The sequence below is a fragment of the Calypte anna genome, chromosome 28 (genome assembly GCF_003957555.1).
Source record: "Calypte anna isolate BGI_N300 chromosome 28, bCalAnn1_v1.p, whole genome shotgun sequence".
NCBI classification, from domain to species: Eukaryota; Metazoa; Chordata; class Aves; order Apodiformes; family Trochilidae; genus Calypte; species Calypte anna.
In genome coordinates this window covers 3,012,188-3,037,396 of record NC_044273.1, presented here as the reverse complement: position 1 = coordinate 3,037,396, position 25,209 = coordinate 3,012,188, and the positions used below count along the sequence as shown (strand labels likewise).

Here is a 25,209-nt window from a genome sequence, read left to right as displayed (position 1 = left end):
TACAGGAAAAGACACCCTCCATAGCAAGGTTATTGGGGTTCTCTTCTCTTCCACTGTCTCCGGGTTCAGCCCTGTGCAGTTTGGCTCCATCACTTCTGGTCCAGGATGTGCCAGCAGGAGGAAATGAGCTCCTGCTGTGGCTGCAGTTGGCAGGGATGTTTCCCAACCAAGGCAAAGGTTTCCAGCCCATCTCTGCTGAGGCTGTGAGAGCTCTCAGTAGTTTCAGTGGGGGGCTAATTGAGACGTTTCCTTTTTTTAAATCCCACCTTTTAAAAATCCTTTGTGTTCTTTTCCTTCTGTTCCCTCCCCTGCTTTTGGGATGGATTCAGTGCCATAGATTCCCAAGCTGCAATTCCTCAACACGCCCCTTTCAAGTGACAGAGAATCCCTATAAAATCTCACCCTGGTGTCCAAGTCCTCTTCCCAAAGGCTGATTTTTCTCCAGGAGGGGGGGGGGAATTTGCATGTTCCTGAAATGTACCAGCCAGCAGAAGGAGTTCTCTTTACCAGAAGTTAGAAGGTCATGACAAAGATGGTGGGGGAAGCACTGAGGTTTTGTATGAGTTCTCAGACATCAGTCAGCATGGTTTAGGATTGCCCTCCTCACCCTCATTAGTGAAAGAAAAGCAAGATTGCCAGGAAGCAGTGTGCCCAGCTGAGCCTGTCTTCTAGGTGCTGGTGCCATGCCTCTCTTCTTCTAGGACAGTAACACTCTGAATTAATAAATCTAAAAATCACACCCTGTCTGTCAGCAGTTGGCTTGTTGTTGTTATGTGTGTCCCCTCTGGTAACTCCAGCTGGATTATATTTTTCCTCTCCTTTCTCTTCTAGTTTCCACTGTGTCTTTGACAGGTCTTTTCACATGGTTTTCATGAGGTCTCTTGTGCAGTTGGTTCTGTGTTGTGGGGTTTGGGGGGGGGAAAATGAGCTGCTCCTTTTAAATGCAACTCTGTAGTCTGTGCTCTGCATGGAGGAATCTTTGCCATATGTACTCACAGCTTCTGCTGTAAAAACAAATAAGTACGAGTCACTTACCTGACAGAGGCATTTGGTGCAAGACCTGGAAAAACTTGGGAATGACTATTCCTGCACCCTAAAGGGTTTTAACAGATTGTATTTAAATGTGGAATCTTCTTATGGAATGCAAGATTGTAACAGATTGTTTAATAGATGGGTATTTAAATGCAGAATAGTCACACAAAGTGGACAAGCTGATAAATTTTACTGTATAATTTGTTTTCACAACCCACCTCGCATCCCTTTACTGGAACCTTGTTTTAAATTGAATTGCACAGTGCCCTGGGCAGCACCATCAGGCTGCCTGATGCTTTCTTTGGTGCAATCCAGTGACCAGCTCTGTCAGCTGCCCCTGGCTAACCACTCATCCTTTGTTCTCTGCCACCAGAGGACCAGTTACCTCCTGGCTTCCCAAACATCGACATGGGGCCCCAGCTGAAAGTGGTGGAGAGGACACGAACAGCCACGATGCTCTGTGCAGCCAGTGGGAACCCAGACCCAGAGATCACTTGGTTTAAAGATTTCCTGCCTGTCGACCCCAGCACAAGCAATGGGAGAATAAAACAACTGAGATCAGGTAAGGGCTCTGTGTGAGACTGGAGGAATTGACACCTAAATAGAGCCATGAGACTGTTCAGAAGTTTCTGAAGCAAAAGAGAGGGCTGAGAGGGACAGCCTCCACTGGTGTGGAATGGGCCATAAGCTTTTCTTTGATTTTAGAACTCATGTTCTTACCCAGGGAGTATTGGAGTATTTTCTCCTCCAGCCTATCCTCCTGGCCTTCCCTGCTGCCTAACTGACATGAAGGGAATCACAGCAGGGGAGCTGGGTCCCATCCAGGAGACACTGGAAGTAGTTCACTGGATAACAGTGCTTTTACAACTTGGGGGAAACAGGACTGGATGGGGATGAAGGGTTTCCTCCTCAGACCAAGAATAGGGTAAGGAAGAAAAAAAAACTGCTATGGCAGATATGGCTTTTTAGGCCACACACACCTTGGTGTAGGGTCCACAGCTCAGGTAACCTCTTCCTGTTGATACGTGTTGGTGTAAATTGAGCCTCTCCAAGCTGGTGTTGAAGAACAGTTCTTGCAGGATCTCTCTGGCTTCAAGTCCCTGCAGGCATCACTGGAGAGCAGTTGGGAGCATTCTGGAGTGACCCCTTGGTGCTCAGTGGCACTGCCATGGAGTGGATCTTCATGAACAGATGTACCCCAGCTCTGTGGCTCTTGTCAGTTTTCTGTCTTTCCCCATCTGCTTGTCCATCTGTCTCTGTTGTTTATGTTTGTTGGGGTTTTTTTTTGTGTGTGTCAATGTGGCATCTCTTGATATTCACATTTCAGGAGCTGTTTTTGTTCTTGTTAAATCTGCCAGTTCACAGTGAGAATGTGGGCAAGGAGGGCTCAGGTGTATTTATTTTTTAATACTACTGATAAAGCACTTCTGTGGATAGCTGCAAAAGCAGAACAAGCTGCAGAAGTTTTACCTTTTGACAAAAAGTGACTTGAGAAATAATCCTTTTCAAACACTGCTTTGACCCAGCTTAGAGATAACGTTGTCTGTGTGGTTGGATCTAGCAAGCACCAGTGTCACTTCAGCTACTCAGAGCATTCCTTTAGCTAAGAGAGATGAAGCATTTTTATGAGTCCTTTTTTTTGTTTGTTTGTTTGGTTGGTTGGGTTTTTTGGGCAAAAGAATGGCATTGTTGTAGGCAAAGGGAAGGCAGAAGCTTCAATAAAGCAACTGGGGTTGCTCTGCTTGTATTAGACATTTTACAAGTCAGACAGACACCTTCTCCAGGCTCTGAAGAAATAAGTTCTGACAGCTGTAATGCTGGGTCAGAACATCAGAGAATGTAACCACCTGGTTCTTCTCTTGCCCTGTCTGGCAAAAATTCTATATAAAGATTTTTTTCCTTCTGTGGGCCACCAGTGAAAAGATTGAGTAGAGCTGCAGTTCAGTGTAGCTTTTACACACCTGCATAAATGCATCCTTATTCAGTGAAGCAAACTTACAAGCAGGTACTTAGACTGCTTTGTTGAGCTGGAATGGATTATTGAATCCTGTGAACACAGATGAGATTGACCTCCCAGTTTTATCATAACAGGTGAGGCAAATAAGAAAAAAAAACCAAACCACTCAGCATAAATAATGAGGTAAACTAGAATTATATCGTGCTCTGTGACCATGATTTGAAGTGTGAGTAATGCCCAGGCAGATGATTTTTAATAAATTCATCATCTTGCTAGAATGCCTTTCTACTCTTTTAACTGGCTTTGATCTGGTGTTTTCCTTACCACCACCTGAGTGCTGCATTTTTATTCCAGTGAATTGGTTAGCCTCAGAGTGAACCCTTGGCCTCTCTGATGAATCAGAAGATACCTTCTGAGAATTAATCTCATTTACACCTGCTTTGAATTAGTAAACTGGTGAAACCCTGAAGCATCCCTGTTGTCCTCAGGGGTGGAAACCTCTGACTTGTATGAAAGGGAGTGCAGAGTCCTGGGCACTCAGGACTTCCCCTGTGCCACCTGCTTCTCCAGCCTTTCAAAACTTGCATGTTCTATGATGCAAAGGGCTGTGAGAATGCAAAGTATATTTCATGGGGGTCCTCTGTGTTGTGTCAGGATTTTAGTTAGTGGAAAGGAGGTTTTTTTAGGACTAAGGCAGAGCAGATTCAAGCATTTGTACCCTGGCCACGATGTGCAAGGTGACGCCGTTTGAGCGCCGATGACGCGAGTGCTCCTAAAGTCAGAACTTAATTTAATACATTTATCGTCCCAGAAAACAAACTTTGCTGCCAGAAGTGTGGCACTAGCACACAATAGGGCTTTGGATGCTTCAGGACAATGCTAATGAGCTTCAGTGGCTCTCACCTGCAGGTCATCACTGTGACTCCAGCCCAGCTTCTTGGGGTTTAACAATTAAAGCCAAGGAAGGGGGTTTGGCAAGCCCTTGGGAACAGGGGTGCAGGGAGGAGGAGTGACTCTGGGACTAAATCACAACTTCATTGCTAACAGACTTAAAATGTAAGCCAGAGACTGTGCTCTCCTAAAGGCTTGGCTGGGAATTACCTTACCTGGTGGAGGCTGGGACAGGGACAGGCTGAGAGAGCAGCAGGACAGGACAGTCACCCAGGTTCTGCCTTAGAGATAAAGTCATCAGGATAGCAGCCATGCTGCTTTATTATGGAGGGTGTTAAGAACTGAATTTATATCAATATGTGAGTTAGTGGCAAACATGCAAATCAGCTCATTAAAAGGGACAAGTGAAATGTCATACACAGAGCTCTGCAGAATTGGGTAGCTGTGTCCAGATTTGGTTCTCATTTATATTAGAACTGAATGTTGTGCTGGCAATAGAAATGGACCTCTGAGACCATGGTCATTATATTCGCATCATCCCAGGGACCCATTTATGCTCTGGGTCTTCAGTATAATTGGTGATATGTCATTAACCACAGTGGCTTCTCTCTATCCAGTATTTCTCCTCCTTTCCATCTCCAGATGAACTTTCCAAGCAATTGTAAATCTTAATGCTTTGGGGTTTTAACTGAATGAAAAGCTGAATTGTCAGTCAGAGGAGAGGGGGAAGAACCTCTGCTAGGCTCCTGCTTCCCTTCAGCATGCAGGAACATCTCAGCCTTAGAGACCCAGGTTGTCTAAGAGTTTAAGTGGTCTTGGTGGTGGAAGAGAAATGGATTATTTCTGCTAAACCCCAACTCAAGCAGTCTCAGGACATTAAAGCAGAAGCCAATGTCCTTTGCTCAGCCGTGCCATCTAGGGGGGATGAAGGCAGACAGCCTGCAGCCACCTTCTTACATCATAGAAACACTAAAACCTTTTGTGTCTTGTGTATTGTCTTCTGTTTGCTTAATAACTGGCTATAACAAACTTACTTTTTTCTTTTTTTTTTTTTCCTTTTCACTTTTTTTAACATTCAGAGACATTTGGTAAGTTTGTTCAATTAAAAAAAAAAATCAAACAAAAAAACCCCAAACCTGCTAATGTCCAGATTTATAACCCTTGCCCTTTAAACTAATTCCTTTGTAACAGCTTCTTGAGAGGCATGCTATGCATTTCTTCTACTAACTCCTTCAGTAGGGATATTCTGCCCTCTTAATGAATTTCTGCAGGGGTATTGCAGGCTACAAAAATAAGAATAATCATCCTAATTAATCTATCTGTATAAAGAGATAACAGCTAAATATGAACCTCCTAACATTGGATAGATTTTTTTTTTTTTTTTTGTAACTTAGCAACAGTTGTCCTGGAATTCCCCAATTACACAATAGCTTGTATCCTGGAGCTGTGATAATTGTGTTCACACCTGCAGGTCTTGGAGTTTCACATCTAACAGGGTTATTGGTGTTTTCAGAAGGGAGAGGTTGGGGGTGCAGCAGTTTCAAATTGAAGCTGTAAATCACAGGTCATAGGCTGTGGGAAAGGGTTGAGCAAAGGAAAAGATTCCCCCTTCCTACCCCAAGATTATCTCTGGTCCCTTGAGAAGCCAGGAGCCTGTCTGCAGGGCTCACATCCCATTTCCTCCCTGTGCCAAGTCTCCTTTTGTTATTAGAGATGTAGCAATTGCAGCTGTCAGCCAGGATCCAGCATGTTAAAATTGCAGAAGACCCTTGATGATTGCCTGCTTGTTTAGAAGAGAAAGCTCTCTCCAGCCCTCAGGAGAGGAGCACAGCACACACATGTTCTCACACGTGCCCTGACAGAAGGTGGGGATGTGTTTTGTGTCATTACCATGGCAATGGAGACTTTTCCTCCTCTCCCTGTTTTTCAAGGCTTGGAGAATCTGTAGGCAGCTTGCTGGGGGGGGAAGTCAGAGGAAGGGTTGGTTGAAGAGCAGATCCCATCTTATGTGACAGAGGGGGACACCTGCACCTGGTGTTCTGCCTGGCACCCCCCTGGTCCTTTTTAATCCAGGAGCAAGTCCTCTAAGCTGTCTTTGCTTCTGCTGCTAAAGACTCATCTGGCCATCTGGGCTCATGCAGCCTCAAAATTTGCCCTCAATAGTCAGACTTACAGGTCCTGGGAGGCTGTGGAAGGCACAGGAATAGTTTGCACATGGCATCTCAAAACCAGCTTTTCACTCAGAAAGTCAGCAGCCAGTGTGAGTTCTTCCTTAGCTTTCCTGCAAAGCTGATGCCAATATTCTGCCCTGGGGAGTTGTGGACCTCATGCACTGTCAGGGTGCCAGGCAAGGCAGCTATTTCACACAGGTACCTCCCCTCCACCACCACCAGCCTGTATCACATCATACAGAACCTGTCAGAATTATTTCAGAAGAATTAATTTCTTTCAGATCTTCCTCTAGCACCATCCTGCTGCCCCCCTGTATTCAACATGAAGCTGGTTAGATGTGAAACTCCAATAGTGAAAATCTACCATCTGTGTCCCTGCTGCCCTCCAAACTGCTGCTCTTTCCTTGCAAGCTACTTGATCTCATTTTAACTCAAATTCTGTCCCCTCCATCCCTGGTGGGGGGCAGCTTGCAAAAGACATTTTGCTCCTCCCCTCTATGTCCTGTGTGCCAGAGTTAGAGCTGGAAAGACCAAGGTGGCATTGCTTGGCTTTGCTCTCCAGGAGCACTGTCTCCAGGAGCTGCTGACAGCCAATTTCCAGGGGCAATGCTGATGCTTAGAGGAAACAGGGAATACATAACCTGCAATGACACAAGAAGGTAATGGCTGCTGTTGGATCTGTGCTTCCATAGCTCTCACTTCCAGCCTTTCTCTCCTGTCAATTAGAGGGAACCTTTGCAGGAAATTGCCAGGCTTAGCCAAGGCCAAAGAAGCTTTGTAGTGGTGGGTGATGTTGGGGTCTCTTCCCCTCCTCTTCCCATTAGCCTTGTTCCAGATTTGTGCCACAGATGGCAGATTTTCACTCCAGTTTTGAGACAGAAGGATGTATCAGAGGCTGTTTTTATTTCCACTGAGTTGAACTATAACCCTTTGCTGCTTAGTCTCTCTCGCTCGCTTTTTAAACCTTCCTGCCCATCTCCTCTGTGGAGCTCTGCCCAAGTCCACGCTCTCCCCACCTCTCTCTTTTCAAGTGCTGTCTCTCCAACCTTTGTCCTGAGAGCTAACCAGCCTGCTTTATTAACCTTAGCTAGTTCCTAACCCTAACTAGATGCTAACTTTTCTCTAGCAAATAACCTAACCTCTTAACTAGAAGCTGAGTATAACTAGAATCTAATATCCTAACACTATAATGCCTCTCTTCTCTCATCTCCTTTGAAAAATAAAGGTGAAACTGTAACCAGTATGTCTAAATTTTTACCTTCTATCCTGAAAATGGAGGATTGAACCGCAGCACAAGGACAAGCAGGGCTGGAGGATAAGGAGGGAAGGGGTTTTCTGGTGGTTAAGGCAGAAGATTGGCATGCAGGAGGCTTTGACTTCTGTTTCTGCCTCTGCCACGGAGTTTCCTCTGTGACCTTGGGTGAGTTGCTTCACCTCTGCCTCAGTTTCCCCATCTGTATAGTGGAGGTAATGCTACTGTACCTCAGTGGGGGAGAGGAGAGAGGGTAAGGCTGGTATTTATCCCAGAATTGTGCTACTCAAGGCCTGGCTGGGAGGTGCTGCAGAATGACAGCAGAGAAGCTCTCACTCTCCTCCCTAGGAAGAGGCCACACTTGTCAGTGCGGAATCTGCCCTGTTCTCAGGATTGGGGTAAAAACCAAGCAACCAAAATCCCTTCTTTGATAAGCTGTGTGACAATTTGAATGCCACTGTGAGCAAAAGGACCTGCTGTCTTTTCAAAGGAAGATGGTTCCAACCTCAGGAGGTCAAACGAGGGGGCAGTGATTTTACCATTGACATGGGTCACCAACCACAGTGTCACCTCCCCTCATCTGGGAGACCTGCCTAGGCAGAGGACTCGGGTTAGGCACTGGACAGCTGCAGGGGGAGTTGAATAAAAACAACCTAAGGGAGGTGCAGTCAACAGGGAGGTGTAGCAGGACTCTTCTCTCTCCATGCAGCCCCTCCTGCACTGGCAGGAGCCTCCATAGGAGGCTTCCAAAGCAGGGCTTGAGGTAGCCCTTTCCCTAGATAGTAGCCTGGCCTTCTTCAGTGCAGAGCATCTGGCTTCAGTCTCTGTGCTGAGCCACTGAAGGTCCTGATTAAGACACACATTGAATTCCTTGCACATCTGTACCAGTAAGTGAAGTTTCTAACTGGGGAATTTGCTAGTGAAGGTGGGATCAAACCTGCAGCTCTTCATGTGGTGCAAGGTACTTGGATGTCCCTTTCCCTGTCTGGGCTAACCTGGCCATACTGCCAACCCTTTTCCCCAGGAGCGATCAGGATAAATGCAGGTTCATCATATGCTCTGCAAGTAGCAAACAGTAATGTTAGGCAAGAGCTTGAACTTTCTTTGAATTCTTAGCAACAAAATGGAGCCAGTCATAAGACTTTTCCAGCCAAGTGCAATGAAGGCTCTGGAAACAGCCACCTGAATTGGACTGCTTTAAAAAGGGCATCCCCACCCTGAGCACCCCGAGCCTTCTTCATTCTCTCCCTATCACCTGAGGTAGAGCAGGAAGTTTCCTACCGGGAACTGTCTTCCTTGGCTCAGGTCCTTTTCCCACGGGCAGTCCAGGTGTTTGGGGTTTTACAGTCTTTTCACTTATTTTCTTTGTTTTCTTTGCAGAAGGTACACCGATCCGAGGTAAGACACCCCCAGCTCACTCACTCACCCACTCTCCAAACACTTCTCTCTCCACTCAGTTCCTGTTTCATTGACCTGTGCTCAATATAGATTGTTGTTGTTGTCGTTGTTTTGTTTTCTTGTCCTGCTTCACTTCTGGATATTTCTTTTTTATACCTGTCTTTATTTTATATATGGTTATAATGTCCCTTTTTGTTTGCTGGGTGCACTTGGTAACACTGATACTGTTACTCTAAGAACATCTCAGGCTGTACTGCCTGAGAGTTATGGCAGAGTTTTAAGAGCTAATCTCTCCAGGACTGTGAAGAACTGAAGTTTATCTTAAGCATTAGATGCTATCAAAGCTTGGTAAATACTTAATACCTTCTCTTCATTGGTGCAAAGTGCTCCCGAGCCACTGATGGTGGTGAAAGTTTTCTGGTGCTTTGTTAGTCAGATCTTCAGCACCTACCATCCCAGTGTACTCGTTTGTTTGGCTTCAGAGCCTTCTTTCCCCTTCTCCCCACTCTCTTACCCCAAGGTTTTTCTAGGAAGGATACCTGTGGTAAGTAGCTTCTGCACTATCTCTTTAATGGAGTCAGAAAGGTTCTAGACCATAAGCTGTCCTCAAAATACAACAAGAATTGGGGATGCACCCCTTGGAAGACCCTGCTTTGGTTTTTATCTACACTGGCAAGTTTCTAAGTCCATAATTCTCTGCTGGTAAAAGCAACAGGAGGTGCTGTAGGTGAGATTTACTTTTTCACACATCATCTTTATTGGCTCCTGACAAGTGCTGAAAACTCACTGACTACAGTATAATTTCCACTGTTGCATTCATCAGCAAAGCTGCAGTGATCAAGATGAAAGGGGTGAGTCCTTATTCCCCTGGCAAAGCTGCCTGCCTAGAGTTCATGGATCTGCTCCTGCTCTGCAGTGTGGATTTGTTTCCCCTTGATAATGTTCAGAGAAGCAATGCTTGTGAGCTGTGCAAAAAAAAAAAAAAAAAAAAAAAAAGCCTGGAACCAGTGGATTTGCCCAAATGAACAGAAATTTCTAGGAAAACTCACTGACCAGCTCTCTACCAATGACAGAGCATGCTTGAGCTGTAATTCAGTATGAAATATGCTCAGCTGGGGGCTCAGTGTGAAGCTCCAGTCTGTTTGGTTTCTAACTCCTGTTAGGCTGAAAAAAACCACAGATCCTCTCGAAATGGATCTAGTTTGGTTTAGTGGCTCATGTGGGGCATTTTTTTTATTTTTTTTTTTAGTTTTTAATTCTATGTTCTGCCTATGGAGCTACCAGGCACAGTGGATGCTGGTGGGATCTCACACCCCATCCCTCTCATAAACAGCCTCCCAGCCTCACGTCTTCCCACGCCGCATCCTTTCTCCTCCCACACACGGGGGAACATGAGCTCCGTGTCCTCCTCATCTGAACACGGGGGTTTTTCCTTCCTGAAGAGGCTGCAACCAACACTGATATAATTTGCACTTTTCCTTGCTTAAGATATTGTCAACGCTGAGCTGGAATTGTTTGATTTTCATATTTAGGGTTGGATTTCTGGTTGGTTTTTTTTCAGAGGTGGGAGTTAAGATTCTTACCACATGCGAGTTCTGTCCATATCTGTAGTATAATCTTGTACTCCTAATACATAAAACATTTGATAGCCTATTGAATTATTTATGTAGTATGTATTTTAACTGGAATTTTGTAGGGATAAAGCCTTCTGAGGTAAATGAGGCAATTTTCTTCCATGTAATTACATGCTGCATATCTCGGCATGTTTGCTTACAGGAACATTTAGTATGGGTTCTGGGTATATTTTTGTAGGCTGCAATAATGTTAAGGCTTAAGAAAAATCTTAATCCTTGTGGCCCAGTAGATGTAACCACCACAGGCAAGTTTGAAGTTCCAATGTAGTATTTACAGGGTTTTCCTTTGGGGAATATTCCCTATCAGTAGGGTGCTTTTTACCTTGTAAGCTACCTGTAAATCAGATATTTGGGCACAAAACGAAGGCAGTGGGGATAAAAACGCTCCAGAGATCCTGAGGAGTGTGTGACAACTTTTATGGTCACTGCTTCAATTCCAGTTAGGGGAAGTCAACTGCCTTTTGATAGATTTCTGGGGATCACAGTAATATGGATTATTGAAGTTGATTTTGTGAGTTCTGGTGCAGAATGTCTGCATTGCAGAAGCCACACAAGTTGCTACTTTGGCTGATGATTTCAGTAGGGAGAGTAACACTCCCTACTGAGAGAGAGGGAGATATTAAATTTTCTCTTCTTGCTGGCTTTGTGTCCAGCTGTGATGCTGAGCACTGCCATGAGCTGATCCTCCAGAGGTCTCAGCACTTCCAGAGCGGGTACAGCCGGGCAGGGTCCCAGCGTGTGGGAGCCCGAGGGGAGGAGAAAGCGAAACGCCGAGGCTGTTGCTGTCTCTGCAGACAAAATGGTGATGATGATGGTGTCTCTGCTGCGCTCTTCTTCTCTCCTCCCAGGTGGCCTGCAGATTGAGAGCAGTGAGGAGACAGACCAGGGGAAGTACGAATGCGTCGCCAGCAACAGCGCCGGGGTGCGCTACTCCTCCCCTGCCAACCTTTACGTGAGAGGTAGGGAGCGCCTGGGCTCACCACGCTGCCAAAGATCTCCCTCCCCGTGGCCTTCCCTTTGTCCCCAGCTCTTTGATTCAGTCCTGTCCCCAAGCTTAGGGGAAGTGTTAATGGGTTGGATGTTGAAGCTGCTGTGCTTGCTGAGCTCCTCACCATGGCTGGTGCCTCCGGGCTCACCCTGGAGTGAGGGAGCAGCCGTATGTGGCTGTGTCACCCATGGTGAAGTCAAGTGGGACCCAGAGTGGGGTGCCCAGGGATCTGCCAGCATCAGTCCTCAGAGCCCAATGGGAAATGAACGGCTTCGGCTGCAAAGAGGCCATAATCCCCTTTTCTCCTGAAGGATCCCAGCTCTTTGGAAGTTGGAAGGTTTCAGTTCTGCTGGTGTGGGGATGAGAGGAGGGGAGGACCCTCTCAGCCCCCTCCACTGAGCTCTCTGTCCCCCAGATCTTAGCAGATTGCAGCAGGAGGGTGCATTCTCACTTCTCTCCTAAGTCCCAGCTGGTTTTCCCTTTGCCAGCAGTACTTTGTCACTTGTTCCTTGGGCACGATTGCTGGCCGTGGGCACAGACTCACAGAAAGCTGGAGAGGGCCAGCAGACATCTCTGCCACAGTGACAGATCCCTTCACCCATGGAGCATGGGGAACAGATGACAGGGGGACTGGCCTCTGCTTGATGCCCCCTCGATGTTCTCACACCCAGCAGGGCAATAGCCTTTCTGCTTTCTTTGTTCTTTTAATCTCTCTGACCTCTAATATTTTGTGTGTAGCTTTGGTTTAATATCTCTCCACAGCTAAAAACCCTTTAGGTAATGAGAAAGCAGGGCTGGTCCTTCTCACTTTTTTTAATAATGAAAAAAAAAACAAAAAAACAACAACCAAAAAAATGAAAAATGCCATTGGGAGGAAAAAAAAAAAAGTTACATCCCAGCAAACTGTTCCCATTTCCATCCCATCGACAGAGAAGGCGCCTCCCACCTACACTCACGTTAAACTCTGCAGTCAGATGCAGAGCCATGCTCCTGTGTGCACTCCTTTCTCTCTCTCTTTCTCTCTCTCTTGTGTCTCACACTCACTAAATCACATGCACATGGAGAGAAGGCTTTTAATAATTTAATGTTTCCAAGCTAAATTTTTCAATAGCCTTTTGTGGCCAGCTGGAAAATTGTCACCTGGGCCCTGAAATATTTTTTTTTTTCTGGGAACATAAATCTGGATCTGATACTAATTCAGGGCTTAATCTTTCACAAACAGCTTAGCTGGAATGTTTTGGGTTCTTTTTTACAAAAAAAAAAAATAAAAATTCATGATTCTTTCATTTCTAAATTTCCTCTATCTTTCTGGCCACTCGGAAACTCCTCAGGAGACAAAGGTTGTAAGCATGGAGTTGCTTGTCTCCACACCTGGATAAGGCTGGGCTCCAGGTGGATTAGCCCTCTTTCTGTCCCCGTTAGCCTGTGTGTGCTGCCTGGGGACACAACCAGCACTGCCCAGCCGAGAGAGTGCAGAAATCACCGTGTAAGCAAGCTCGGCCTCTGGTTTGGGTGCTTTTCATGCTGTTTAATTCCTTGTTTCTTGTGTGTTGATATCGTGGAAAGGTAACAAATTTCTGAAATGCGTTTGCTTTGGTGGGAGGGAAAATTCATGCACATTTTTCTTCCCTTTTTTATTTTTTTTTCCTTTTTTTTTTTTTTTCTGTTTTGTTTTAAAAGAGTCCTGAACACTCTTGTGTTTCCAACTGACTTGTTTCTCCCATAACATGCTTGTCTCTCTAGAGCACCTGGGATAGGAGTTGTAAGTTTTAACATTGCAAGGAAATGTTTTGGTTTGGTTTTTTGGTTTTTTTGCTTTTCTTTTCTTCTTCTAATCATTTCTTTTTTCCTTATTCAGTCCCATTGTGGAGTTAGTGGAAGCAGGGCTGGGTGTGGGGCTGGTGGGAGCACGGGCTGGGGGAGCGGATTTCCAGCTGGGGATCTCCTGGGGACCTTCTCTGCCAGGCACGGGTTCCACTCCCCCTTCTCTAAAGAGCAGATGGACCTCAAGAAGTGAGAACTCCTTTCTGGGGTTGGCACCTCTGCCAGGTGCTGATTCTGAATTAGGATTGCTCACAGTCTGACCTCTGGTTGTTCTTAAACACAAGGTACCTAGCTGGATGGGAGGGGGAACGGTAGGAAGGCAGGAAAGAGGGTCGTTACTATCTTCATAATTTTTTTTTTTCCTTTCTTTTCATTTTGGTTAAGAGAAAAAAAAAATCAATTTGCAGCTGACAGCCTTGAGAAGGCCTTTTTTTACTCTCTCTGTGTTTCCCCTATTTTTCTCTTCTCCTCATGTCATTGTGTTCCGCATCAAACCCCCTTAACATCCCTCAGAGCTACGAGAAGGTTGGTGTGGTTTTTTTCTTTTTTACTTTCTTTACCCACATTTTTACATTCTTAAGAAAAAAAAAAAAATTAAAAAAATAAATAATTTAAAAAAAAAAAATAAAATAAAATAAACCAATAAAGAGAAAAAGCAAGAAATCTTTAAGATGAGCGAGACCCGTCCGTTCCCGGGTCTCGCAGAGATGAGTTGAGTTGCATTGTGGGCCTCTCTATGCATCCTTTGGTAATGTTGCTGAGTTCTTGCACTTTTTTGTCGTCATGGTTACCTTGCCGTTTGGACATTGGGCCTGATGCATGATAGGAGAATGTAACAATCTTCTTTGCATGCCACTTTTAAAATTAATTATGAATTATTTTTTTTCTCGATATAAAGATGTATAGTTATTTTAGTTTTGGTTTGTTTTTTTTTTTTTTTTTAATGATTCTGGTTACTTTGAAGTGGATTTACTTTCTCTGGTTTCTTTTGTTCCGTTGGGTTTTTTGCTTTCTCTTTTGAGTTCATGTTTCTGGTTTGATTGGTTATGCTGTGCTGTAGTTTATTCCAAATGCATTGTGAGAAGCCAGTGTTCCTGCCCACCCGGTGGTAACTGAACTCCTCAATCCCTTCAGGAGGAAAGGAGTCACACAGCTCTAACGCCTGTCCATGGAAGCCCTGCTATTTGGGACAAGCCTTTGTTTCTGGGGGGAGGGAGGGACCTGGGAAGTGGAAAAGATGGTAAGAAGCCAGGGTGTCATTCCAAGAGTTAGAGCAGACCCTGGGTCACGTTATTACTTAACTATTTCTTGGAGGTGTGGCTCTTGTTTCACATCCTGCACACAAAGAAAAGCCCTGATCCCTGCTCTGGAGGCCTTCCCCAGTGATGCACAACTGCCCAGTCTCCCCCAGTAACAACTAAGACACTGCCTACAGGAGCTGTTCTGCCCACTATGGGCAAAGACAGAAAGCTTCCAGCTGTGCTCCTGAATCACACCCAATTGTCTTCCCTTGAGTTGCCTGGAGGGCACCATCAGGCAGATGCCATCAGCAGAGCTGGGCAGGTCCCTTGGTCCATTCCTCCTCCTTGCAGTGGCAAAAGTGAAGGGCAGGCAGGCAGCCACCTTCTGCAGAGGGGGGCTGGGTCTCATGGCTCTGCCTCTCCCCATTTACCCTCTTTCCTCCCTGTCACTCAACTGTTGGTGAACCTTGAAACCCAGCTAGGTCCAGAGAAGGTAGAACCCTCCTTTCTAAAGGAGCTTGGAAAGAGAAATTCAGCAATGGTAAACACTGAGAGAGGCTGCTGGGACACATCTGGCAGCTGCTTCTCTGTTGTAAACAGCAACAAGAAATGATGAGTTGTATTCTTGCTGAAAATGCCTCTTTTCCTTCTTCTCATCTCCCTGTTTATCCCCATTAAGCATCTGTTGCCTCCCATGTGTGCACCCCCAGTGGGTGAGCCACATGGGACAGTGAACAGGTGGGGTTTTTGCAGTGTGTTAGTTGTACCAGTGGTGCTTGGTGCTTTTGCCCTTTGCAGAACTGAATGTCCTTCCTTGCCCTGTTTATGCATTTCCCTCTGTCCATCAGTCCTCACTACTCAATAATCTACCAAAGGAGTGGCTTTCCTAGTGTACAGGTATTAAAGCTGTGTGATTTTTGAGAAATCCAGTGCAGTATTGACACAGTTATCTGTCTCTCTCTTTCTCTATCTCTCTCTTTCTCTCTGTCTGTCTTTCTCTTTTTCTTAAAATGCTGAGATTTCAGTGCTTGGACCCTCAGTGCTGGTATTCTCCCCTTCCCCTTTCAAGTCTCTCCCCCTCTCCCCCTAGATACAAGGGTACCACTCCAAAATGCTGCACTGTTTATAATGTCTTTTCTGAAGTGGCCAGCTGTGGCTCTTCTAACCTGGATGTCAACAACAGGCAAAAGATTTTCCCCAGTCCTATTTAAAGATTTTTTTTTTAAATGAACTAAAAAAAAAAAGGCTTGTTCTTATTTAAAAACAGCAATAGGGAAGGAGTAGTATTGAAATGAGGTGTTCCCATCCCACCTCCCTCCTGCCTAGGACTAAAAGGTGATAGTCACTACCAATTCCAGCATTTTCCTTCATGAATAGGAGTTTCAGGATTTAGATGCAATTAAAAAGGGATTTACACACCATTGGTTTTTATTTGTTTATTTTATCTTTTATAAAGTATTTCTAACATGTCCAAGCTGCACTGCTGCTAGAATCTCTTGTGATCTGAGAAGGTTTTAAGATTAAATTCTTCCTTAAGAGCCAATAAAAATAGTGATAATATAGCCAGCAATAAACTAAAGCTAAATTGGATGTAGTCAAGGCAGCCTGGAATGACACTGGGTGAGGAAATAGAGACTTGATACCTGGCTAAAAGAGCACAAAAGGATTTGCTAGAAGTTACAGGCATGGTCTTGAAATCATTGTTTAAGGGTTTGCTTTGTGTAAAGAGACTGCTAACAGGCAATTTCCAAGGTCAAATATAGAACTATATTTATGGAGACCCACAAAAGCAGATCAGACATAAGTGAGAGAAGTTTTGCCAACATCTTAGGATGTCCAAATGTTTCTGGGCTGAGCCACTTGTCCAGATTTCACCTGTAGACAATGCAAGAAAGTTCTAGCAGGAAAGTCAGCACACCTTAAGATGGAGATGCTGATTTTTCTAGGATCTATAAAACTCACCTGGCTTTCACAAGCCCTCCTTGGATGCTTTTCTGCATCCCTGGGGACACAAATACTGTCACATTTCTGGGCCCTAAGTGGTTGCAGGAAGGGACAGGTTCCTCTGTATCACGAGATGTCTGTCTTGGAGGTGATGTTTGGGAGCTCCTCACCTCTCCTTGCCCAGCTCCAGGAACTTGCTGAGCAGAGGAGAGGTTGGTGTGGGAGCTTGGCAGGTCTCACAGGTGATCAGAAAGTGAATGGCTGTGGGTAGCAGCTGCATGGATGGCTTCAGCTAGGATGGAAGCAAAACTTTTTTGGCCTTGAATCTTGCACAAAAGGGCTGAGATTCTTGCTCCACTTCAGTGGAGAGAACCAGGTTGAACCACTCATACCTGGTGGTACTTTTCTCCAAGCATCAATAAATCCAGGCTCTCCAGAGAGGGCCAGTGTCTGCATGCCCAGGATCTATGGCCACAGCTGGTTTGCCTCCTTAAAACTTTGTAGCTCTCCTCTTCATTTTGAAAGCTTCAGGCTTCCAGCCCTGGCTTTGTTTTGATCCAAATAGCCAGCTGCTTGGCTCCAGCTCCAGCACTCAGCCTCTCCACCTGCTCTTCCATGTTAAAAAGGGAAAGGAAGAAGAACCAGCACAGCCCAAAGCTGGGTGGGCTGTGCTTCAGCAACCTCTGAGTCTGCAGAGCTGCTGCTGGTGGTACAGGACAAAATTGTCACAGCTGAATATCCCAGAATTCAAACCTTTTCCCTGCTTTCAAACCTCCCCTATCAGGAATTACAAAAAGCAGCAGTTGTGGTGCTGCAGGGATAATCCTTTTTCCCCTTCTTGTTGCTCTGCTCTTTTCAAGCCCAGGGAGGTTTAAGTGGTTCTGGAAGCATTTTTAACAGAGCACAGAGCACTCCCTGTGCCTGCTTAGGCCTCTTCTGCTGCAGGAATCAAGTGCAGTGCTTAGTCACCCAAAATCAGGTTCTGCAGCCCAGATCCTGCTGAGAACATTGCAAATCTTTTTTCAAGACTTTCTGAAAAACCTCAACTCATTGCCAGACAAAATGAAAACAGGCCAGGGCTAAACACCTACTAGCAAAAGTAGTTGAAATCAATTAAAATAAAAACCATAGAAAAGGCAGAAATAGCGTGCCAAGGACCTCAGGAAATAAAGCTTCAAAACACATTAAAATGTGACTAATTTAACAAATAATTCAGCCTGTAGCCTGCTCCTGGGTTCAGTTTGGCTCATGTGTCATTTGACTGTCAAACCAGAGCTGCTGGTTGCTCAGTCCCATCCCTCAACAGACAAGTGGAACTTTGCTTTCAATGCCATTTAGAGGTTAGAAGGAAATAATTTCACTTGCACTGTAGATTTAACAAATAGCCACAAGGTCAAAACAATCACTGATATTTTAAAATGTAGGAATTTTAATAGCTTTTTAGACCAGCATTGATAAATGTCCTTAATGGAAAAGGAGGGAGGCAGATCCACAGCTAGTTTGTACAGCTGCCCCCACAGTGCTGATTTCTAGGCACTGGAGTTAGGGAGGGAGGGTTTTGGGATCATTTTGAAAGGATTATGTTAGCACTTCCATGGGTTGGGGAGTGCCCTGTCCCTGTTTGGGGTGTCCTCAGCTCTGAAATTCTAGTTCAAAATCAAACAAAGCAAACAAACAACTTTGCTGTGTTTCTGCAGAAGGATTTCTCAAGGGTATCAGGAAATGGAAATGGATACAAAAAGCCACCCCCCCAAAAAAATACAAAACAAAAAACTCAAAACTATATATATATGCATATATCTATATGTATATTTCTCTACAGAGGGCACTTTGCAGGAACACTGTGCTGTACTGATCTCGAAATCTCTGCCTGCCTGTGTCTCTTACACCTTTTGCATCGCTGTTCTCTTTGTTTTAGGGGAAAAAAAAATTAGATTACACCTTGTCAAATTAAAATAACAAAACTAAAATAGTGAAGTCTGTGTTTAATATTACAGAGCTGCTTGAAAAACAATTGGGTTCAGAGTATTTTATATGCAATCCTGTAAAAAGAAAAAGAAAAAAGAAACAAAAGAAAAAGAATTACAAAAGACCAGAGATGTTCAGCCAGCCTGTCACTCACCTAATGTGGCTTTTTAAGTGGAAAAGTAACAATGATTGGGAAGGTAATGGATTTCCTCCAGACCAAATCCAAGCCTTGGTCTCATTCTTTATTTATCTGCCTTTTGACTTATTCATGTTTTATTTACCATGAAGGAAATTAGGCAGGAGATGGGCACGAGGAGGGAAGTATCTCGTCCTCTGGAGGGACGGAGGTGGGAAATCCAACCGCCAACAGCGATTGGAATGGGAGAGAGGGAGAAGGCAGCTGCACGGACAGCACAGGGGCAGGGACTGACCACCTTTTGGGAGGGGAGGACAGGTGTAATCTAAGCTTCACTACTAATGTAGAGGCTGCACATTATTTTGGCACCCTTTCCCCTACCCCCTCCTCATTTTGGAGCAAGACGGAATGACTCCTGTCTCACCAAAATGGCCAATAATGTCCGCCTTCTCACCTCATTTGGAGCAGCAGCTTGCTGAGTGTCAAAATGTTTAATACCATTTGGTTTTGTTTGGTGCTTTCAACCAGTCACTTCACTTTCTTTCATTTCCTTTTTCAATTGATTTCTTCTTTAAGATATAAAATCTGTTTATCTTTTAGTTGGTTTAATGTGAATCGGGGTTTGAAGTGACGGGTTCTTGTCGAGTTCGTTCTCCTTCCCCCACCTCTCTCCTCCAACATTTTTCTTCCTGAGCTAATCTGGAAGGGACTTAAAAAGTGGAACCGGTGGGTTTCCTCAGCACAAACCACTTGGTTGGTCCTCAGATTTCTCTCACTAACAGCATCCTGGGAACACATTTTAAGGACGGATTCTGGTGTTGCAAAAGTCAACCCTGGATCTCCCAGTGTCTCTTCCGATCAGGTCTGTAAAATCTGTCCCTTTCAAAACTGTCTCTCACCTCATGAACCCCAGCTCTCTTTTTCACTTGAGTGGTGGTGGTGGGGAACCTTAGTGATGTTGATTGGTACCTTCTTGGTGGAAAGAATACTGCATCAAAAATGCCACTCACAGAACACAAACTGGGTGAACCTCTCTGCATCCGTGAGCAGCAACAAAACCAATTGGCTTTTTCAAGGGTGTGAAAAGTTACAGATCTGTTCAGCTTCTAAGGAAAGTTAAGCAGAACTTGGGAGTGCCTGTGTGAAATCCAATGGACACTATGAAACAGACTCATTACTAACTGCACTTAAATCTTTCTGTGCCTCAGACCTAGCTTTTCTGCACTGAATTTGTCTTGCATCACAAATACCCTGTTCTAAAATCGGATTCTATTAGTAACAAGCTGTATCCTTGTTTGGAAAAAAAAAAAAAAAAAAGCTCCTGAGAGTTTTTTGGCCATCGAAAATGTCTGTCTGTGTGTGCCTGCTTGTGTGTGGATATGGGGAGATGTTGCACATGGAGCATGCACATCTGTGTAAGCATGCAAGGTCGGCTTCGTAAAACAGGTCTGACAAAGCTGTCATGGAAACCAAACATCCCTGAAACTCAGGGAAGGTGCTTCTCAAAACCAGAAGGTGGTAAAAGCAGTAGAAAAGTAAAATTTGTAAAAGGATTAGATAAGTAAAATTGGTAAAAGGATTAGTATTAAAACCCTGACTGCCCCATCCTAATTTTTCCTTTCCAGAGAGAGCAGTTCTTTTTTCTCTGGTCCTTTGAGTGTGTTGGCTGGGAAAACAAAAGGAATCTCTTCACTGCATTTTTACATGTAAAATTTCACTCTCTCAGCTGCTCTGTGTGAAACCCAGCTGGACCCAGAGCTGAAATTGTTCTTGATTCAAGCTATAGCTGTGCTTCAAGCTTTTTCCCACTGCCACTTCTCCTCCTAGGCCCTGACCTAAACACAGACCCAAGATTCTCAGCTTGACAAATCGCATGTCAACAGTCAAATCAGAATGATATGGCAATTAAAATAAACAGCAGCATGATTGTTCTTGGTATCCAGAGACGAGCCCTCTAAGTATTCCCTGTTCCAGTAAATGTGGTTGTCACAGCCCTGAGCAATGGCAGGGATGTATCTAGGGACTTGCTGAGGTCTCCAGCATTTAATGTTGGAGTTATTTTTTGCATTCTAGACTGGTGAGTGGATGTTTGTGCATTTGTGCACACGCAGGACTGTGCAGCTTTTTTTAAGCCAGGATGCACTAGAGAAGTGCATCTTTTGGTCTTGCCTTTGCCTGCCACTCACCCAAATCCAAATTCTCCCTTTTTTTGCAGAATGGCACCCAGATGTGCTGGTTGCTTCCCATTAGTTAAATGTCAGAAATGTCCCTGAAACAGCCAAAAAGTAGTGCTGCCCTGACACCCTGTGAAGCTGACTGAAACCCCTGGGTGCTGGGAAGAGGGTGGGCAGAATTGCTTTGTGGCTCTTTGGGAGCATGCCCTGCATGGCTCCGTGGCCCTGAGTTGTGTTTTGTGAGTGGATCTCTTCCCTGCCCTGCCCAAAAGCACCCAGACAGCAGCAGTCTCTTCCCTTCAGACTCCGATTCTCAGTGCTCCATCGTACATCAAATGATGCTTTTCAGTTATTAAATTATGGTTTGTTCTTCCTTTTTCTTTTATTCTTTTTTTTTTTTTTTTCTTCTTCTTCTTCTGTTTGGTTTGGTCTTTTTTCCCTTTCGGTTTGGTTTTATTTCTTTGTGATTAAGCCTCGGTTTGAATTAATTGTCTTGTTCTGTTTCCATGACAACTCAGTGTTTGCATCCCACCTGCTGTTGTTTGTTGCTGTTGATGCTGTTTGCTGACCGGATCTTGTCCGGCATACGTCTCCCCATTCCTCCTCACCTCTTCCCACTTTGCCTCCCCTCTCCAGAAGATTACATATCAGCCCCTCCTCAAAAGAGTCATCCCCACCCCAAATCTGTCTGCATGTTGACCCCACTTGTTTCTTTTCAAGTTCTCTCCATCTTGTCTCAGATTGTGACCGGTGTGGTTTCACGGGGCTCCATTTTCTGAAACCTGGTACCTCCTGAAGCAGGCAGTGGAGAGGATGGAGTAGGCAACAGGGAACTACCTCCATGTCTAAGGCTGAAAGTCTTCCAGAGTGGTGCAAGGAGGAGCAAGGAGCATGTTGCCTGCTCTCCTGAGCCACTGTTCTGCCTGAGCTAGTGCAAATGGTCTCCTTACACCTTTCTCTAAGCAGAAATTCATCTTCTAGTGCTAGTGTCCAGGTGAGTTTGCAGTCTCACCCTCCATACTCCAGTCCTTTCCCCAGCTACCTGGAAGGGGAGAGCACGCTGTCCTTTCTCTTTGCAAATCCATGCATGCAGGAATTCTCCCCAGACATCTCTGAGCTCCTGGTGCCACAAATCTGGAAGTTTTCTCTTCCCTGCCTCAGTATTGGTTCCTGGGCACTGGTAACCATGCAGAAAAGGATCTGATGGGAAGGGCATGGTTTTCTGTGAACGCATCTCCTTGTCAGCTTGCAGGAGGAAGCAGAGGCTGGAATTGGCTTTTGTTCACCAAAGCCCCAACTAAATGGAAAGCAGCCACTACCTCTTCTGGCAGTGCCCTTCCCAGCTAAAAAGATCCATAATGCTGAGTGGCAGCCAGGGAAGTGAACTCGAAGATAAATATTCAAAATCCCAAGACATCAGGTCTGGGGGACATCTGAAGGCACTGGGACTTGGGAAGAGGGATGGCAGGCTAAGCTTGGATGTCTTCTGCATTGCTTTTGCATGGATGCAGTTGCCACTGGGTTTTTTTAGAGATTCCTCAGATCAGGACAGCAGGAGATCTACTTTTCAGGCCCCCAGCACTCCCACCTCTTCTGTCCCCCTTGCTCACCCTACCTGAGGGGGGGTTGCTGCATGGCTGTCTCTGAAGCTGGAAGACTCCCTCTCTCCTTTTCTCCTGAGGCTGCTGCTGTGCCTGCATCTTCTCGGGGTCCATATCCTTTTGTCCTTGCTTGCAGGATGGGACTTTGCCCTCAGCTCCCTCCCTAGGGCCTCTCTGATCCACTGAGTTTCTCCTTTGTCCATTCTCCTGCTTTCTCCCCTCAGGAAGAGCAGCACTTAGCTCAGCTAGCCAGCCAGCCCAGTTAGTTCAGAAAATGGAGCCAAGGAAACCTCACCCTCCCCTTTGCGTCCATGTTCTTACTGTGTAAGGTCTGGAAGCTGCATCCACCTCTCTGCTAAGGAGATGCACAGAACATGTCACTGTTTTCTCAACGTTAAATTTTCATTACCTTGTTTTTCTTATTAATTCTATTCTATTTATTATTCCGCCAGGGCTGAGATGTGACAATGTGAGCCACCACATTGGGTCACATCAGCTAGAAAAAGTATGCAGCATTAAAGTGGGTTTCCCCCTCCCCTCCCTCTCTTTCTCTCTCTTCTTTCTCCCTTCCCCTCCTTGTTCTCCTTCTCCTTTGTCTTCCTTTCTTTCTCTGTCGTTCTCTTTCTATTCAGTATCCATGTGGGCATTTGCTAGCCGCCCATAAATGATATTTCTCTGCATTTTACTCTCTCTCTTTCTATCTTTTTTCTCTCTCTCTTTTTTACCTATTTTGCATGATGTTTGTGACTCTGAGAGCTGCATCTATCGATGGAACCGTGTCAGATCTTAAAGAGGCTTTGTTAGGGTTTCTATACCCGAAAACCACAAAAATTTCATTAGAGTTTCTCATCTTTTCCACACTCCTTCTCTCTCCAGGGGGACTGCCTCCCCCTGGACAGTTCTCACACGCAGACACGTCACTAAATTCTGTCCTGCCTGGAGGACTCCCTCTCCTCCCTTTTTAAAATATTTTTGCCTTTTTCATTTTTCGAGTGGTGTCTGTCAGGTATTTGGGGATGTGACACTTCTCTCTTTGTTGAATTCTCTGGGTCCAACAAGATAAAACCTCGAGAAGTTTCCATCTCCATCCCAACCTTCTCCTCACCACCCCCCCCAACCTCTGCCTCACTCCTCGGCCAGAGAGCACCCGGTGGGAGATCTCCGGAGATGGAGGCTCCTGACCCATCCCAGGCCGTGGTGGTGGAGGGGCTGTTTGGTTTTGAGGTGGGGGAAGGTGATGGGGGGAACAGATTCCACTGGAAAAGGGGAGGAGCAGGTTTCCTGGGGCATGGAGCGGGGAGCTGGGGGCCCCAGTGGCTGTGGAGGAGATTTTTTTTGGATGCTCGCCATGCCAGCTCTTGCCAGTAAAGATGAGAAATTGCTAATAAATTTTTGTGTATTTATCTGTGCTGTGATGGGTCTAATCTTGATCAATGGAACCCTGTTGCTATGAAATATCGCTTTTATGTCTATATTCTATATATTGTTTGTGAAGTACAAATTTCTTTGAAGTTCAGTTTTTTTTGTTTTTTTTTTTTTATTTTTTAATTTCTTCGGTTTTCGTTTTGTTTTTTAATGAAGGAAGCAAATAAATGATGACAAACCCCATCTATATTTAAATTATCTTTTGCTCTTTTTTCTTTTTCTCCCCTTTCTTCTTCTTCTTTCTTTCCTTTTTTTTTTTTTTTGTTTGTTTGTTTGTTTTTCTTTTGTTTTGTGCTTTGTTTCATTTTGGATTTGGTTTTTTGTTTATTTTCCTGTTTCTTTTTGGGTTTCTTTTGGTTTTTTTTTTTGTTACCTCTGTGCGTCTCGTCCGCAGTTCGCCGCGTGGCCCCTCGCTTCTCCATCCTGCCCGTCAGCCACGAAATCATGCCCGGTGGCAACGTCAACATCACCTGCGTGGCCGTGGGGTCCCCCATGCCCTACGTCAAGTGGATGCAGGGAGCAGAGGACCTGACCCCCGAAGATGACATGCCCGTGGGCCGGAACGTCTTGGAGCTCACGGATGTCAAGGACTCAGCCAACTACACCTGCGTGGCCATGTCCAGCCTGGGAGTCATCGAAGCCGTTGCTCAGATCACGGTGAAATGTAAGAGAGTGTGAGCACCCCCTGCGTGAGCGAGTGCGTGGGGTCCCTGGCTGCAGGAGCTGCTGCATGGGTGCAGAGGTGTGCGAGGCACCCGCTGGCTGCACAGGGCTAAAGGGAGCGGGCGTGCGAAGCGAGCGTGGGCCACGTGTCGTGGTGGTGCACGTGAGCAGCTGTGGGTAACGTGGTCCTGCCCGCCAGCTGCACGAGTGGGAATGGCACTGTGGGTCCCTGTGTCTTCTGGTGGCTTTGTGTGTCTGCACGGGGTGAGGCTGTGGCTTGGCCAAGCTGCACGTGAGGAGCGTGGGGAGGACACAACTGATGCATGTAAAAAGGTGTTTGTGCATGAGTGTGTGGGTGCACAGGAGATGGAGCATCGTGGCTGTATGGGCATGTGGGTGCCTGGCTGCATGTGTGTCAGTCCCTGTTGTTGCAAGCCTGGGCGTGGGTATGTGAGCATGAGCAGGGAGACAAACTTGTGCACCACGAGTGCAACGTGCTGGGATCTGTGCATGCATCTGCAGGGATCCCACACCCAAAGAAAGAAACGCAGAGTGAAGGGGGAAGCTGGTGGCTTGAGATCTTTCCTCGCTTTAGGAGAACTGAGCTGTTTGTTATGAAGAAAACTGCTTCAAAGCCCTGCATGCTTGTTTCTGTCCTGGGGTACAAGGCTGGCTGGGCAGTTTGCAAGGAGCCTTGGATGGCTTGAAGCCTGCATGCCAGCCTGTTCCAAGGTTAGAGATTCAGCCAAGGCCCTGAGGATCTCTGGCATGTGTGCCCTTGCAGTAGAGCCTAGTTCCAGCATCTTAGTGGCCGTTGTTGCCTCAGCAAGAAGGGGAATAATCCCAGCTTCCAGCTAGCAATTCCCAAGAGGAGCACGGGTGCAATCTTCAATCTATTCTGTCCTCAGCA

General features: G+C 45.6%; 1 protein-coding gene across 6 annotated transcripts in view; it reads left to right on the top strand.

Moving 5' to 3' along the window:
- Positions 1 to 25,209, top strand: part of PTPRS (protein tyrosine phosphatase receptor type S) — a 158,695-nt gene that overhangs the window by 86,963 nt on the left and 46,523 nt on the right. For all 6 annotated transcript variants that reach the window (XM_030466538.1, XM_030466542.1, XM_030466540.1 and 3 more), the window contains 3 exons: positions 1,406 to 1,594; positions 11,184 to 11,294; positions 24,031 to 24,300. In XM_030466538.1, the coding sequence (XP_030322398.1) occupies positions 1,406 to 1,594; positions 11,184 to 11,294; positions 24,031 to 24,300 (570 nt within the window). The remainder of the gene's footprint in view (positions 1 to 1,405; positions 1,595 to 11,183; positions 11,295 to 24,030; positions 24,301 to 25,209) is intronic.